The sequence below is a fragment of the Cetorhinus maximus genome, chromosome 10, assembly GCF_964194155.1.
Source record: "Cetorhinus maximus chromosome 10, sCetMax3.hap1.1, whole genome shotgun sequence".
NCBI lineage: Eukaryota > Metazoa > Chordata > Chondrichthyes > Lamniformes > Cetorhinidae > Cetorhinus > Cetorhinus maximus.
Window position 1 is genome coordinate 72,844,188 of NC_135888.1, and position 18,129 is coordinate 72,862,316.

Consider the following 18,129-nt stretch of genomic DNA (forward strand, 5'->3'; position numbering starts at 1 on the left):
GTCACGTTACAATAAAATGCATGCCTCTTATTGTATGAATTTTCAAAGTTGAACTGCTATGGATGAATGTCCTTCTCAATGTCGAGGCTGCAAAAGTACTTCAAATATATACATGTACATAGATTTTAGGGAAAATCTTGAAATGAATTAATGGCCTGAAGCAGCACCAGCCAAGGATGAATTCTTATACTGGGGCAGTGGGAGATAATGTTTTATGAACTTTAGGCAGTGTGGAAAGGATGACCGTTCTTCTGTCACTTCAGATGCAAGCTGGAAAATGTGAGCTTTTTAAATAATTTGTAAATGCAGCACATTTTCTTGTCCAACTTGTATCCATATGTGTGTTCATGAAAAAATAATTTCATGATCACTTGATTGCAGAATACATAAATTGGTACTTAAAGTATAAGGGTAGAGTGCTTTATTAAACATATTTTTTGTTTCAATAGAAACAAATAATTGTGGACCCCCTGAGCTTCAGTGAGGAACGTTTCAGACCATCTCTGGAAGAACGACTTGAGAGCATCATTAGTGGGGCGGCACTAATGGCAGACTCGTCTTGTACACGTGATGATCGACGTGAACGAATCGTGGCTGAGTGTAATGCAGTGAGACAGGCTTTGCAGGACCTGCTTTCTGAATATATGGGCAATGTGAGTCAGATGAAGTTCATTTTAAAATTTAAATGTTTTTGGATCCATTGTTTATACCAGGCCATAACTTTTTCTAAAATAAAAAGCTGAATGATTTGACTGGCGATCGGATTATTTCACAATGCAGAATCTTTTTCAAAATCGATGGAGCTTTATTTGTTCTAATAACCCAAACATAGCAAATTGTGAAATAGAGGTATTTCCCTCCTTTTGGGCAAAATTATTTGCTTGTATAATTAAATGATGAGCATGTTAAAAGTAGAGATAGTGTTGTGAAACCTATGGAGACCGATAGCTATTTTTTTTTTAAATTTGAATTTACAGTTAATAGTTGAAAGAGTGACATGTCAAGATTTCATATTTTAAAATTTTTTACTGTTAACAAATGACTAAAAACACTGTCAACTAAACACTATCTTTGAGGGCAACTATACTTTAAACTACAAATACGGTACCTTTCTTCCCCCCCCGCCCCCTACTTTTTATGTTTATCACACATCATGCTCTCCATGGAATTAGCCCTTATAGCAAACGGTTCACAGTTGCTACTGTCTTCCAATGGGTTCACGTTTCCCCATTTCAACAAGTAGTAACTTTGAGTGGCCACCACCAGGCGCTTCCCTTAGTTTTCAGAGTTTCCTACAACCACTAACCAGCAGTAAAGCCTGTCCTGATGATTCTTCTCCTCTGGCCACGCCAGGACGAATCTCCCGGAATCCTTAGATGGCTGTGGGATGTATCTCTTTGACTCGAGACCGTTTCTGTTCCACATCTTGCTGTGGTAGTTCACCTTGCTGTGGTGGTTATCTCTGCTGGTCATGAAACTGCTGTTTGTCAGTGATCTTCATTAATTTGTAGGGAAGCCTGTAATCTCAGCTCAAAAATGGCTTCCTCTGCATTCTTCCCCATGGCAACATGAAAGAAATGAGCCTTGCATCCAGGTAGAAATGGTGATTAGCTATTCTTAACCACAGCACTTTTTCATCTTTAGAAGTAAATGGACAGTTTATAGCACAACTGTTTACAACCCAATACTTTCAACAATCTTCTGGGACTTTGGGAGACTGAGTCTACCTATTGTGAACTCGGATACTGCTGACACTGTCTGCAACCATGAACATCTTACACCATTGCCCCAATAACACAATCTTGGCCTCCCTCTGTCTTTCAGATGCACTGGGCTTGTTGTTGAGTAGACTTCAGAACATGTCACATGCCCCTCCATTTTACCTTTAAATTAAAGACACCATTCCAAAACATCATAATCTTATAACCTCATTTTGTAACAGTAGCAAGAGTGTGCAGTTAATTTGTAGATACATTCTGCCCCTAGAGCTATCATAACAGTCACTTCATCTCTTGAAGTGCTGTGGAGCTTTCATGATGAATGTGGTATAAAATAGCAACTGATATATGCATTTTGTTTTTAATCCTAAAGTAGACTGGGCCAATAATAGTATAAAAGGCAGAGAGGGTGAAGAGTTTGAGGTGTTCAGGAGAATGATCATCATACTTCTGGGTCAACAGGGAAGGGAAGCATTGCTGGATCTGGTTCTGGAGAATGAGGTGGGTCAAGTGAATCATGTCAATAGAAGAACATTTAGGCAATATTGATTCATTGAATCAAAAGGTTTATGTTAACTATGGAAAAGGGAGCAATCCAAAGTAAAAATACCTGATTGGCGGAAGACCAATTTTAGCGGGGTGAGAGTGGATCTGTCCTAGGTAAATTGGAATCACAGATTGGTTGGTAAAACTGTGATGGAACAATAAGCTACCTTTTAAAAGAGGAGATTGTTTGGGTTCAGTTGAGAAACATCCCCACAAGTGGAAAAGGTAGGACTACCAAAGCGAGAGAGTGTAAGATGAAGCAGGAAAATGATGCACAAGACAGATGTCAGGGTGATAATACAAGTGAGAACCAAGTTGAATATAGAAATTTCATTGAGGTGTTGGGGAGGGGGGGAGGGGGTAGTGAAAAAGGAAATCAGAAGTAAAGTGAGAGTATGAGATGAGATTGGCAACTAACATAAAAAGAATCCAAAAGTATTCAATGGGCGCATAAACAGTAAAAATGTAGCTAGTGAGAGGTGTGGGCATATTAGGGACAAAATAGGGGATCAACACATGGAGGTAGAGGGCGTGGGTAAGGAGTACTTGATGTGTTTTTATCGAGGAAGAAGATGCTGCTCAAGTCAGTGAAAGTGGAGGTATGGAGGTAGTTAAGACATTGGATAGGCTAAATATTGATAGCGTGGGTATTAGAAAGGCTGGCTGTACTTAAAGTTGATTAGGACTGGATGAAATGCATCCAAGGCTACTGAGGGAAGTAAAAGTGGAAATTGCGGAGTCACTGGCTATAATCTTCCAATCCTCCTCAGATACAGGGGTGGTGTCAGAGGACTGGAGAATTCCAAATATTACACTTTATTTAAAAAAAAAAGGCTGAAGGGATAAGTTTGGTAATTAAAGAGGTGATGTGTGCCAAAATGTCTTTATTTAACTTAAATTCATGGGATGCAGGCATCACTGGCTAGGCCAGCATTTATTGCCCATCCCTAATTGCCCTTGTTCAGAGGGCATTTAAGAGTCAGCCACATTGTTGTGGGTCTGGAGTCTCATGTAGGCTGGACCAGATAAGGACAGCAGATTTCCTTCCCTAAAGCACATTAGTGAACCAGATGGGTTTTTACAACAATATACAATGGTTTAATGGTCATCATTGGAATTTGAATTCCAGATTTTTTTATTGGATTCAAATTCCACCATCTGCCATGGCAGGATTCAAACCCTGGTACCCAGAGCACTACCCTGGATCTCTAGATTGCTAGTCCAGCGACAACACCACTACGCCATTATCCCCCCCCTAAAATAAACAGTGACTTGGGTAAATGTGAATTAAGGAAAGCCAGCATGGATTTGTTAAAGGTAAATTGTGTTTAATGTGATTGAGATTTTTGATGGGATAACAAGATGGATGAGGGTAATGCAGTTGATGTGGTGAACATGGACTAGCAAAAGGGAATTAATAAAGTGCTACATAACAGGCTTGTCAGCAAAGTTTAAGCCCATGGAGTAAAAGGACCAGTGGAAGTATGGATGTGAAGTTGACCGAGTAACAGAATGCAGTAGTTGTGAATTTTCAGACTAAAGGAACGTAAATAGTGAGGTACCTGATGGGTTGTTACTAGCACCACTGCTTTTCTCAATCTATATTAGTGACCTGGCCTGGGGTGTTTGAGGTACGATCTCAAATTTGCAGGTAAGACAAAACTTGCAAGTATTGTGAAATGTGCGGAGGATAGTGATAAACTTCGAGAACCTAGACAAGCTGCTGGAATGGGTGGACTTCTGGCAGATGAAATTTAATGCAGAGAGGAATGAAGTAATGCATTTTGGTAGGAAGAACGAGGAGAGAAAATATAAAATAGAAGGTACAATTCTAAAGGAGGCGCAGAAACTAAGAGACCTGGGGTTATATGTGCACAAATCATTGAAGGTAGCAGGACAGGTTGAGAAAGTGGTTAGAAAGGTTAGAATGGGATCCTGGGCTTTATAAATAGAGGTATGGAGTACAAAAGCAATTAAGTTTATGATGAATCTTTACAAACCACTCAACCTTAACTGGGGTATTATATCCAGTTCTGGGTACCTCACTTTGGAAAGGATTTTTTTTTTACTTTTTGTGGGATGTGATTGTTGCTGGCAAGGGCAGCATTTGTTGCCCATCCCTAATTGCCCTTGAACTGTGGCGTGGTAGGCCATATCAGAGGGCAGTTATGAGCCAACCACATTGCTATGGGTCTGGAGTCAGATAAGGACAGCAGATTTCCTTTTAAAGGACATGACTGACAATTAATGATAGTTACTGTTACTGAGACTATCTTTATAATTCCAGATTTATTAATTAAATTTAAATTCCACCAGCTGCTGTGGTAGGATTTGAACCCATGTCTTCAGAGCATTAGCCTGGGCCTCCGGATTACTGGTCCAGTGACATTACCACTATACCACTGTCTTTCCATAAAGGATGTGAAGGCTTTAGAGAATGGTTCCCAGGGATCAGGGACTTCAGTTATGAGGATATATTGGAGAAGCTGGGATTGATCTCCTTAGAAAAGAGAAAGTTGAGGAGATTTGATAGTGGTGTTCAAAATCATAAGGATCTAGACAGAATAGATCGAGAAGCTGTTCCCATTGAAAAGTTGAGAACCAGAAGACACTGATGTAAAAGAACCAACAACAACATGAGAAAAAACATTGTTTTACATAGCGAGAGTGGTTATGATCAGGAATGCACTGTCTTGAAAGTGGTGGAGGAGGCAGTTTCAATTGTGGCCTTCAAAAGACAATTGTCTATGTACCTGAAGAGAAACTTGAAATGCTGTAATAAGATGGGGGAGAAGGACTAGCTGAGTTGTTCTTGCAGAGAGCTGGCATGGACTTGACGGGCCAAATGGTCTTGCGTTATACTGAATGGTTTTTTAAAGAATGCTGTTTATTTTGCGTGGTCATGTTATCTTCTGTTCACTTTACAATACAACTTGCCAATAACTAATTAGATAGGAAATCTGCCTATCCTGTCGAGTTGTTTTCACGTTTCGAATGTGAACTATTGCTTTTACAGATATTGTGTATCTAGCTTACTCTATTGTATATTTGGAAATCTCATCTTTATTTTGACATCCTGGCAATAGGGATTATGGAGCTGAACACACAGCACATGATTGACTGCTTCCACCTTTCATTATAAATTTAAAAAAAATTTATTTACAGGATGTGGGTGTTGCTGGCTAGGCCAGCATTTATTTGCCCATCCCTAATTACCCTTGAAGGTGGTGGTGAGCTGCTGCCTTGAACCGCTGCAATCCTTGTGGTGTAGGTACACCCACAGTGCTGTTAGGGAGGGAGTTCCAGGATTTTGACCCAGCAACAGTGAAGGAACAGTGATATATTTCCAAGTCAAGGGTGGTGAGTGGCTTGGAGGGGAACTTCCAGGTGTTGGTGTTCCCATGTATCTGCTGCCCTTGTCCTTCTAGATGGTAGTGGTTGTGGGTTTGGAAGGTGCTGTCTAAGGAACCGTGGTGAGTTCCTGAGTGCATCTTGTAGATGGTACACACTGCTGCCACTGTTTGTCGGTGATGGAGGGAGTGAACGTTTGTGGAAGGGGTGCCGATCAAGCAGGCTGCTTTGTCGTGGATGGTGTCAAACTTCTTGTGTTGTTGGAGCTGTACTCGTCCAGGCAAGTAGATTTTAAGATGTTTACTGCCTCAGACCTAAGACCATTACTTCAGTCACTCCCATTGTTTTTTCTCCATTCCTCCTCTTTCTCTTTTTCTCCTATTGCCCAGCCATAATGGCTGTTGCTTTATACCTCTTTCTTTGCTGTCAACCTGATCCATCAACACTTTCACTCCTCCTGCCCTCTTGCCACTGTCCCACGCTTAAGTTGCCTTTGAATAATCCTGTTGCTGCTATCTTCCAAGGCTACTGTCCCTGTTCACATCTCCCTGCAGTTTATGCATTATAGCTTTGACTAAAACTTGGCTCACTGGTGGAAGTACCTTTCTCTTTAACAGAACTTGCTCATGTTTTGCAACTTTCCATCACCTCCCCTGCTTAATCTGCCGCAGTGGCCATATGATCCTCAACATGAAGTCAAACTTCAGATCTCCCCAGCCACTGTTCTCTCTCGTGTTCTTTTAGATAAAACCTAACATTTGCACCACATAAGTAACATTCACGCCACACACGTGCCAGGCAATGACCATCTCCAACAAGAGAGAATCTAACCATCTCCCCTTGACATTCAATGGCATTACCATCGCTGAAATCCCCACTATCAATATTTTGGGGGTTATCATTGACCAGAAACTGAACTGGACCAGCCATACAAACACTGTGGCTACAAGAGCAGGTCAGAGGCTGGGAACTCCTTGGAGAATAACTCCCCTTCTGACTCCCCAAAGCCTGTCCACCACTAATAAGGCATGAGTAAGGAGTGTGACGGAATACTTTTCGCTTGCCTGGATGAGTGTAGCTTCATTAACACTTGAAGCTCAACACCATCTAGGACAAAATCAAAATACTCCGGATGCTGGAAATCTGAAACAAAAACCGAAAATGCTGGAAAAACTCAAGGTCTGGCAGCATCTGGTAAAGAGAGAAACAGTTAAAAGTTTTGAGTCTGTATGACCCTTCTTCATACGGACTCGAAACGTTAACTCTGTTTCTCGCCACAGATCTGCTAGACTTTGAGTTTTTCCAGCATTTTCTGTTTCTGTACCATCCAGGACAAAGCAGCCCACTTGATTGGTACCCCATCCACTAACTTCAACATCCACTCCCTCCAGCACTGACGCACAATGGCAGCAGTGTGTACCTTCTACAAGATGCACTGCAGCAACTCGCCAAGTCTCCTTTGACAGCATCTTCCGAACCCATGACCTCTACCATCGGGAAGGACAAGGGCAGCAGGTGCATGGGAAAAGCACCACTAGCACATCCCCCTCCAAGCCACTCACCATCCTGACTTGGGACTATATTGCTGTTGCTTCACTGTCACTGGGTCAACATCCTGGAACTCCCTTCCTAACAGCGCTGTGCGTGTACCTACACCACAAGGACTGTAGCGGTTCAAGAAGACAGCTCACCACCACCTTCCCAAGGGCAATTAGGGATGGGCAATAAATGCTGGCCTAACCCTCATGCCCACATCCCATGAAACAATTGAGGAAACCTCTCTGTTTCATACCTCTTGATCTTTTTTCTTTCTTTCATGGAATGTGGGTGTTGCTGCCAAATTCAGCATTTGTTGCCCATCTCTAATTGCCCTTGAACTGAGTGGCTTGCTCAGCCTCTAGGCCAGAGGACAGAGCACATTGTGGTTCTGGAGTCGCATAAAGACCAGACCAGATAAGGATGGCAGATTTCATTCCCGCAAGGACATCAGTGAACCAGATGGTTTTTTTTTACAGCAATCGTCGATAGTTTCATGAGACTAGCTTTATAATTCCAGACTTATGAATTGAATTTAAATACCAGCAGTTGCCATGGTGGGATTTCACCCCATGTCCTTAGAGCATTAGTTTGAGCCTCTGGATTACTAGTCTGGTGACATTATCACTATGCCACCATCTCAACTTTAAAATCATCATTGTCTACCTCATCCTGAATTTTTCATCAGATATCCTTCCTTTCTTCCCTCATGCCTCAGAGCATGAGTTATTGGTAAGTACTTTGATTTCAATTTCCAAATCTGTTCCCCATTCTTCCTCTCCTGTTTATCATACTCCTGTTTTCTTTACATCTTTTCCTGCATATAAACTCTGCTACTTACATTTGTGTTTCTCTCACTTCTCTCTCACTTTCTCACTGAGCTGAATGTTATTCAAATGGAGAAAGGCTGCAGCACAGGGTTCTGGGAGTCCTTGTGCATGAATCCCAAAAAGCTAACATCCAAGTTCAGGTAATAGGGAAGGCAAATTGAATGTTGGCCTTTATTTCAAAGGGAATGGAGTATAAAAATAGGGAAGTCTTGCTAAAACTATACAAGGCACTAATTAGACCATACCTAGAATACTGTGAACAATTTTGGTCCCGTTATCTAAGGAAAGATATACTGGCATTGGAGGTAGTCCAGAGAAGGTTGACTAGGTTGATCCCTGGTATGGAGGGATTTTCTTATGGAGGAGAGGTTGAGTAGGTTGGGCCTGTACTCATTGGAGTTTAGAAGAATGAGAGGTGACCTTATTGAAACATATATAAGATTCTTCGGGGCCTTAACAGGGTAGATGCTGAGAGGCTGTTTCCCCTTGTTGGAGAGTCTAGGACCAGAGGGCATAATCTCAAGAGTAAGGGGGTGCCCATTTAAAACAGAGATGAGGAGGAATTTCTTCTGAAGGTAGTCAATCTGTGGAATTCTTTACCGTAGAGGCATTCCCTGGTGCTTGTGTGATGTGTATGTTATATGCCACTTATCAACCCAATCCTGAATGTTGACCAGTTGCTGCATATGGGCATGGACTACTTCATTATCTGAGGAGTTGCAGATGGTACTGAATACTGTGCAGTCAGAACTGTGAATACTTTGGGGGGTGGGGGTCATTGTTGAAGTAGCTGAAAATGGGCCTAGGGACACTACTCTCAAGATCTCCTGCAGAGATGTCCTGGGTCTGAGCTAGTGGCTTCTGGAAACCACCAGTATGTTTCTTCGTGCTAGGTAAGATTCCAGCCAGTGAAGAGTTCCTGATCATATGAATGTATTCAACGATGACTTCATTGCATGGTGGTCTCGTGGTAATGTGGTCTTTTGTCTGAACTGTAAGAAAAGCAACCCTTTTTTAAGATGATATGATTTGATGTTATTGTCACTGTAAAGGGAGCACAGTTTGCAGGACTGATTTATTATCGGTTTGCAACTCCAGATGTTACTTGGGAGTAAATTGTGAACCAGAAAACAGCACTGTGCTTTGTTTGATCAGTCTGTGACTGGACATTCCAAAGGACAGCAGACACTCGATCTGTTTTGTACCCATGAAGTTCTGTAGAGGATAGCAATTTGTGTTGACTGCGATGGACAATACCTTATATTATTTTGATTACTGGGACCATCTATTTCCATGTAAACATAAAATGCACACTACATTATAGTATTTAATTTCAGGAACTTTAAACAATACACGATTATGTGATGTATTGCTTTCGGGTAACGCTTAATAACAGCAATGACCGGAATGAATCCTAGTTAAATTGTTTTTGACTTCAAATAATTGGGAGGTGAATTTGAAATCCTGAATTCACACTGATGACCACTTTCACAAACTTTTTGCTTAAAATATAAATATAAACCTTTGTTCTTTAGCTTTAAATCTTGCCTTGACATTTCTGGCTCAAACAACATTGAAAAGTGTAGAAATTGGGAATGACTAGGACTTGTACTTTAACTACCTGGATGCTATTTTTCAGCTATTTTAGGGTGTTTTCCCCATTGCTCACCTTGATGTAGTATCTAGTGGTGTGTTCCTCTACAGTTGTAAGGTTAATGCAGATAGGTTTGTACACTTGCTTCCTCTGATCTAATCATTTGTAGCCATCGTTGCGCTTTCCTTATATTTGTGGTAATAAAAATAAATATTAAGTGCCCAGGCGGTCCAACAGACTTGATTGATATAAAATGTGATTCTCCGTATACCCAATGTGAACTTGAATTGAGATGACTTATTTTATGTTCAAGGCAAAAAGTCAATTTCCACAAATGATCCTATGGTTCAGAAACCTTCACATTTTACACTGCTTATGTGGCCTAGCGTGGTCTAGTTTGACAAGTGATGCTTAATTATGGTATATTCTTGAATAACAAAGATAAGCTAAAACTAATTTTAATAGTTTAATTTATTTACATGTTAATACAAAAGATAATCTCTGAATTTTTTTAAAAATTAGAATCCGTTCATAAAGGCTTAAATCACAATTTTTGAACTTCTTACATGAGTATCTTTTGCACACTTCCAGGTGTGACGTAGGTGCGTGGTACAAACTCTGGCTATCCATGGTTTTCCTGCCAAGGCTTGAGGTATTTCCATACCTTAGCAGTGAAAGGGTTACATAAGAACATAAGAAATAGGAGCAGGAATAGACCATGACCATGGCTGATCTTCTCCCTAAACTCCATCTTCCTGCACTACCTCCATATTCCTTGGTTCCCTAAGTGTCCAGAAATCTATTGATCCTGTCTTGAATATACTCAATGACCTGAGTATCCACAACGTTCTGGGTTAGAGAATTCTTAAGATTTGTAACCTACTGAATGAAGATGTTTGTCCTCATCTCTAGTCTTAAATGGTCAACACCAATGTCACTGCGACTCCTAGTTCTAGACTCACCAGCCAGGGGAAACATCCTCCCAGCACCTGATCTGTCAAGCCCCTTAAGAATTTCAATATATTTCAATCATTTCACTCCTCATTCCCCTAAACACTAGAGAATACAGGCCTAGTCCATTTACCCTCATCATGGGCGTTTACAATCTCAGTAGCAACGAGCAGCTTAAAAATACAATGGAAGAAATCTGAAATCCAAGTTATTTACTAGAATAATGAAGCCACAAGATTCCATGGATTAAAACAGAATTTTAACTGTACAAGAGTCAAACAAAGAAAACACTAAGTACTGTCTTAGTTAATTGCCTATACTCTCAAACCCAAAATCAACCTTAGTTAAACATGAATTAACAGGCAAATTGTGGTCAGTTATAAATTAAACATTAAATGGCAGATAAAACTAGGATCTTAAGAATTGGCTCAGCACTCTATTAAGCATATAGGTCAACAAACTTACTCACAAAAATCCTTCAAAACTCCTGTCTTCCTTACAAAGAATTTCAGCTCCCCTTCCAGTATGTAGCCTGATCCCCAGCCAACAGCAAACAACCAGCTCAAGTTCCACAGTTACAGCCTTCACCAAAAATGGCACAGGCCTGCAGAACCACCTCAACTTGGTCTTGATAGCGTAAATCTACCAGTGTTACCTTCAAGTAACAAATTGCTGCAGCAACTGTGCATTTGTGCATTCTAAGCTTCTGGATCTAGCCTCTATTGCCTTCAACCTGCCTGTACTGCACCACTGGACTCATCAACTTCTACTGAACTCTGAGGGCTCTGTGTCTTTTATATGATTTCAGCCAGGTTCAATCTCCCCAGAAGTTTTGGTTTTCAATCTCAATTTCAGTTTTCTTTTCCTTAGAAACTTGGAGAGTCAGTTTTCTTTCTCTGTTTCCTTTCTTGGTTTCCCTTTTCAGTTATGGTCCATCTCAAAAAAAAAAAAATTGAGCTTTGAAAGGACAGATTCCATCACATGGCAATCCTTTCATACCAGGAATCAAGTTTAGTGACATTTGTTCCAATCTTCCCTTAAGTAAGTATTCCTTTTGTGGGTAAGGATTCCAAAACTGTTCACATGGTGAGACCACACCTGATATACTAAGACCTTGTATGATTTCGATATGAATTCTTTACTCTTAATATTCCAACATGTTTGTAATAAAGGCTAACATGCCATTTGTTTTCATAATTGCTTGCTGTACCTGCATGTTAACTTTGTGATTTATGTATACTCGGGTCCCTCTGCCAACATTTTCCAATCTCACCATTTTAAAACTGCTTTTCAGTTTTTCCAACCAAAATGGATAATTTCACATTTTTTCCACATTGTAGTATATCTGCCATGTTCTTACCCACTGACTTAATCTGTCTGTATATCTTTGCAGCCTGTTTACATCCTCATAGCTTACATTCCCACCTAGCTTTGTATTGTCAGCAAACTCCGATACATTGCACTGGTCCCTTCATCTAAGTCATTGATTAGAATGTAAACAGCTGAGGCCCAAGCACTGATTCTTGCAACACTCCAATTAGTTGCAACACTCCAATTAGTTATGGTCTGCTGACCCATAAATGACCTATTTTATCAACAGTCACAGATTGCAACTCTTTTGAGTACAATCACAGTTCTTGGTTTCCGGGAGTGGGACATGAACCCACAACCTTCTGATTCAAAGGCGAGGGTGCTATGGACTGAGCCACAGCTGACACCTCTATGACCTATTTTATTCCTACTCTGTTCTCTGCCTATTAATCAATCCTCAGTCCATGTTAATCTATTACCCCAATCCATGAGCTCTAAATTTGTGTAATTTTTTTGTTTGATACCTTATCAAATGTTTTTTGAAAATCCAAATACATCACATGCACTGGTTCTCCCTTATCTACCATGCTAGTTGCAACCTCACAAGGCTTTTAAGAGAGTTATCAAACTTGTTTCCATTTCATAAACCTATACTGACTCTGTCCAATTGTATTATGATTACCAAGTTCCTAATAATAGCTTCTAGCATTTTCCCTACTATTGATGTCAGACTAACTAGCTTATTGGTCCATGTTTTCCCATCCCCCTTATTTCTTGAATAGCAGGGTTACGTTTGCTACCTTCCAATCTGTAGGAACCATTTGAAAAACTAGGGAGTTCTGGAAGATTAAAACCAATATGTTCACTTTCTGTGTAACCGCCTCTTTTAAAACCCTGAGACATAGGCTGTCAGGTCCTGAAGATTTGTTGACTTTTAGTCCCATTTATTTCTCCATTGGTATTTCATTACTTATACTAATTTCGTAAAGTTCCTCATTTTTATGAAATCCTTGGTTTCCTACTATTTCTGGAATGTTTTTCATGCCTTCTACCATGAAGACTGATGCAAAGTATTTGTTTAATGTCTCTATCATTTCCTTATTTCCCATTACAATTTATTCTGTCTGCCTACATAACTGGATCCATTTTTACTTTCACTAATCTTTAAATACATATCTATAGAAATGTTCAACGGTATCAATGTGATGTAGGGTTCTGAACAATGTGTGCTTTTTAGTTTTCAAATCTAGTGACCTACAAGGACAAGGGTGATGGATGAGTAGGAATATCCATGCAGTAGGATACGTGCAGGTGTGTTTTTTGTGTGCTGAAGTTTCAGGAGGTTGTAATGTAGAGTGTTTGTCCAGTTGAGTCTGGAGGTGACAGCAGTAGGGATGAGAGCTTCAACAGCAAATGGATTAAGGGAGGGGCAGAGATGGGCAATGATATGGAAATGCAAATGAGCTCCCTTTGTGAAGACGACGATACCAGTCAGAGGCTTAGTTCAGGGATGATTGGACCCTTTGGCTTCAGTCTTCAGCCCAAGACAGCAACTTGAAAAGGTGATTGAATTCAGCATTTATCTTAAAGATGAAGAGAATGGCTCAGCCTTCCCTGTGCTTAAGTGGAGGAGATTATGGATCGTGCAAGACTGGATGTTAAAAGCCAGTGACGGGGCCAAAAGAGGTGGTGGTGGGGAGACAGTGCTCGATATTTTCAAAGACCATGTGTAAAGCTGACCCAGTATCTGCAAATTATGTTGACAAGATAAATGGGTGACTCAGAAGATGAGAAGAGAAACCATTGTTTAAGAGATTCTGGCTACAATTAGATAGGTAATAATGGAAAATATAGTGCTAAAAGCCATGTCATATGAAGTAAAAGGACACAGTTTAACACCAGTCTGAGTTCATGGATTAAGCAAATGGCATTTGACATCTGGCCTCAGCATTCCTAGACTATGTAAGAGTAACATCAGACAGGATTCCTGCTCCTGAACACCATCTAGTGATCCTGACTGGAAAATATCTGCTTGAACAATCAAACCTGGGGCATCACGTGACCCCCCAGAATTGCCAGTTGGACACAACAGCTGTAGGCCATCAGGGAACGTTAAACAACTTTGTCAGTAAATACTAGTCAAAATCACATTCAAATGATTGTCTCAACACCTATGTGGTCCAGTTATCCCCTGCCCTTTGAGCATACCTCATCTTAAGACTATATTTGCTGTGTAATGCTAAAGAAGATGGATTGGTTATGTATAAAAATCATGAAATCCTAATGTTGGAGTTGTCTGTTAACTGTCAAGGATTCCGTATTACTCAGTAGCTAATTGCAAAAATGGATTTAAAAGCCACCCTGCGGTAGATTTTATCTTGACTCCATCAATCAGAGTCAACTTGCCAACCAGTCAGCACACTCATGGAGTATAAATTGTTGTTCCCCTGTTACAGTTTGGTAATTTCTTGCAAGCTATCCTCTGGGGGGGCTTTAAACATAAAAGGATAGAGGTGTTAGGTTTGAGGGACAAGTGAATAGGTTGGATCTAACATTTCCATTTTTAGACAAGTTGAGAGTTCATTTCAATAACAAAGGGAAGTCAGAAGTGACAAGAAACGTTTCCTCTTGCAGGAGTTTCGTAGGTAAACAGAAGAAGGTACATTAAACTTATTGACCTGAAAGCAGAGACAAAAGAGAAATCTTTCATGTTTGGTTGGAAGGATTTGAGTTTCAAGAGGTGTGAGAACAGTGGAACTTGAGATGAAAGGGGGTAAAAGGTTTTTTTTTTAAAGAGTTACTGTGGAAAGCTTAAGGTGGCTGGTAGCTGTTGGGCTGGTAGCTGGAGCTCTTGGCTGGGAGAAGATGCAGTTTGAATCAGCCATCCAGTCAAACCAGAAAAGTCTTGGGCTACATGAAGCAGTTTTGTTCTGAAGCTTTGGATTTCTGCAGCAGAGTGGAAGAAAATTTAAGTTGTCGTGTGACATGCTGTATTAAAGCTACAGCAGTTTACCTTGGGTAATATTACTGGATTTTTATAGTTAATAAGAGAGTGTTACCTGGGAGGTGTTTACTTGTGGGTCTGACCAACTAGGAGTCTTTTGGGAAATGTGTGTAAAACTAATTTTATTTGTGTAACTGTAATCCTGTGTGCTTAAGTTTTCTTCCTTGTTAATAAGTTTTACTTTTAATTTTTAAAATCCCAGAAGTGTTACTGGACTTGCTGCTGAGATCAGTGTGTTTTCTTCTCGTTTCCAGAATACAAAAATAAGGATGTGGCCTGTAAGCCAAGTTTCCCTCTGGGATTTGGTTTGCGCAGCAATTAACATCTGCTGTGGCCATAACATGAAACAATTGAAGACTTGCGCCATTTGCTTACCCAGGATCTAAAGTCCGCCTCTATCAAAGGCACTATCTTACCAGTATTGGTTGAAGTCAACAGCAGCACTGAACCTCTATTCTATTGACTTCTTCAAGGCTGTGTTCCAATACCACACATTTTCTGAAGTGCAGTGCCTAGAATTGGGCACATATTTGATTATAACTCCTATTTGTGTGGCTTCAATTTTTAGTTCTGTAAAATCTCTGTATTATCAAAATAATGCCTAAAAATTTGTCCATCACCTAACAACTATAACACCTGTATGAGATATTTGGATTTAAGCACTAAGAAGAACCTGTGCAAGATTTGTCATTTCTTGCACTTTATTGGCCATTTACAATATTGAAAGCTGCACCATTGGAATGTTTGGTGATATACAATAGTTTATTGTTTTCTAACTATGGAGCAGCATTATTTTTACATTAATAGTCAGTTTTCCATATGCCTTGTTTGGCTGTAAACATGAAATTAAGCATAGCTGTAAAGAAAAAGTAAATACTAACATGCTTTTCAGCTTTGTCAGTGGAGCTTGGGGGATTCCGCAGCATAATTCACCTAGAATTATTAATGTAAGCTGCCATTTAGAAGATCTAATATTTTTGGTCAATGTTGGAATACCTTGTGTGCCAACTTTGCTGAAAATTTACTTATTCTTGCACTATCTGAATCCTCATCATTTCTAACATGGAAATTCTTCATTGCACTTCAGCGAGTGCACTGTCTTCCCTATATCAGATGTGAGATTGGTATTCTAAAGCAAGGTTTTATGTGCACACCTTCAGTAATTGCTGTTTGGGTTGTACCAGTAATTTGTCGTCATGCTCTTGAATGCCTTTATAGAAATACTTGAAACAGTAAGTCTTAATTGTGTATTTGAGTACTAGTTGTTGAGAATATTTTGAATCCTATTCTTTGTTCTGTTTGATATTGATCAGCTGGAAACTACTTACTCAAATTTATGCACCCATGCACCCTTAAATTTACTCTTAGCACTGCATTTATTGAAATACAGTACATATTTCAACAAGAACAGCTTTTATATAGTGTCTTTAATGAAGAACAATATTCAAGGTATTTCACAGAAGCAAAGGACATATTCTGATAGATGATTAAAAGCTTGGTCAGAGATGGGTTCAAAGGAGGCCTTAAAGAAGGAGAGGGAGGCAGATGTTTAGTGAGGGAATTCCAGAGCTTGAGGTCTAAATGGCTAAAGGCATGGCTGTCAATGTTGGACAAAGGCAATTTTGGATTGAATATGAGGCCAGAACCAGATAGATGCAATGTCATCTAAGGAATATAGGGCTCGCGGAGGTTACAGAGATAGGAAGGAATGAGGCCACAAAGGGATTTGAAGACCAGGATGAGACTCTGGCATTGGGAGCCAGTATAGTTTGATGAGTACATGGATGATTGAGACTTGAGTGGATTGGAATATGGGCAGCAGAGTTTTGGACGGGCTGTTTATTAATCATTGTCTGGATATAAGCATCACTGTCAAGGCTATTGAAGCTGACAAGGTTATTGCCCATCCCTAGTTGCCCTTAAGGTGATCATTCCATGTGTTGAAGGTACTTGGTGACTTGCTGCAATACATCCTATGCAGCCACAGTATGACATTGGTGGTTTAGCTTTTGGACACCTGACCTAATATCTTTTGTTGCTTAGTGTCATATGTTTTCTGATACTCCTGTGAAATGGCTTCGGATACTTTGTGTTAAAGGCACTATAAAAATGAGTTTTTGATATGGAAGGTGTAGGATGGGTCACCAGCCAGGAGAGCGTCGGAATAGTCAAGCCTGGAGGTAGTAAAGGCATGAATGAGGGTTTTGGTAACTGATGATGGATGATATTGTATAGGTAGAAGTAGGCGACCCATTGTTATGGAGCGGTTGTGGCAATGAGATACAGTTTGGGCTAAAATCTCAAGTTACAGTTTTTAAAAGTTTGGTTCATTCCAAGACTGTGGCCAGAGAGGGGAATGGAATTTCAACTCTGAGTGGTTTTTAAAAAATATATAGGTTTTTTAAAAAATGTATTCACGGGATGCACATTTTGCTGGCTGGGGCAGCATTTATTGCTCATCCTTAGTTGACCTTGAGAAGTTGGTGGTGAATTGCCATCTTGAACTGCTGCAGTCCATGTGATGTTAGGAAGGGAGTCCCAGGATTTTGACCCAAGTGAAGGAGCGGCGATTATATTTCCAAGTCAGAGTGGTGAGTGACTTGAGGGGAACTTCCAGGTGGTGGTGTTCCCATCTATCTGCTGCCCTTGTCCTTCCAGATGGTAGTGATCGTGGGTTTGGAAGATGCTGTCGAAGGAGCGTTGGTGAGTTCCTGCAGTGCATCTTGTAGATGGTACACACTGCTGCTACTGTATATTGGTGGTTGGAGGGAGGGAATGTTTCTGGATGTTGTGCCAATTAAGCAGGCTGCTTTGTCCTGGACCATGTCAAGCTTCTTGAGTGTTGCGGGAGCTGCACTCATCCAGGCAAGTGGGGAGTATTCCATCACACTCCTGACTTTATGCCTTGTAGATGGTGGGCAGGATTTGGGGAGACAGGAGGTGAATTACTTGTCGTATAATTCCTAGCCTCTGACCTGCACTTGTAGCCACAGTATTTATATGGCTACTCCAGTTCAGTTTCTAGTCAATGGTAACCCTGAGGATGTTGATAGTGGGGGATTCAGAGATGGTAATGCCATTGAACATCAAGGGATAATGGTCGGATTGTCTCCATAGAACCATAGAAAAGTTACAGCACAGAAGGAGGCCATTCGGTCCATCTTGTCCACGCCAGCCCGAGGACACCCAGGTGCCCTTTCTAATCCCACCTTCCTTCACCCGGCCCATAGCCCTGCAGCTTAAAGCACTTTAGGTGCAGATCCAGGTACTTTTTAAAGAGATTAAAGT

The 18,129-nt window shown here is 40.5% G+C and overlaps 1 protein-coding gene across 2 annotated transcripts in view; it reads left to right on the forward strand.

Moving 5' to 3' along the window:
- Window positions 1-18,129, forward strand: part of ctnna1 (catenin (cadherin-associated protein), alpha 1) — a 184,214-nt gene that overhangs the window by 61,798 nt on the left and 104,287 nt on the right. For both annotated transcript variants that reach the window (XM_078550616.1, XM_078550615.1), the window contains exon 7: window positions 450-653. In XM_078550616.1, coding sequence (XP_078406742.1) covers window positions 450-653 — 204 coding nt within the window. The remainder of the gene's footprint in view (window positions 1-449; window positions 654-18,129) is intronic.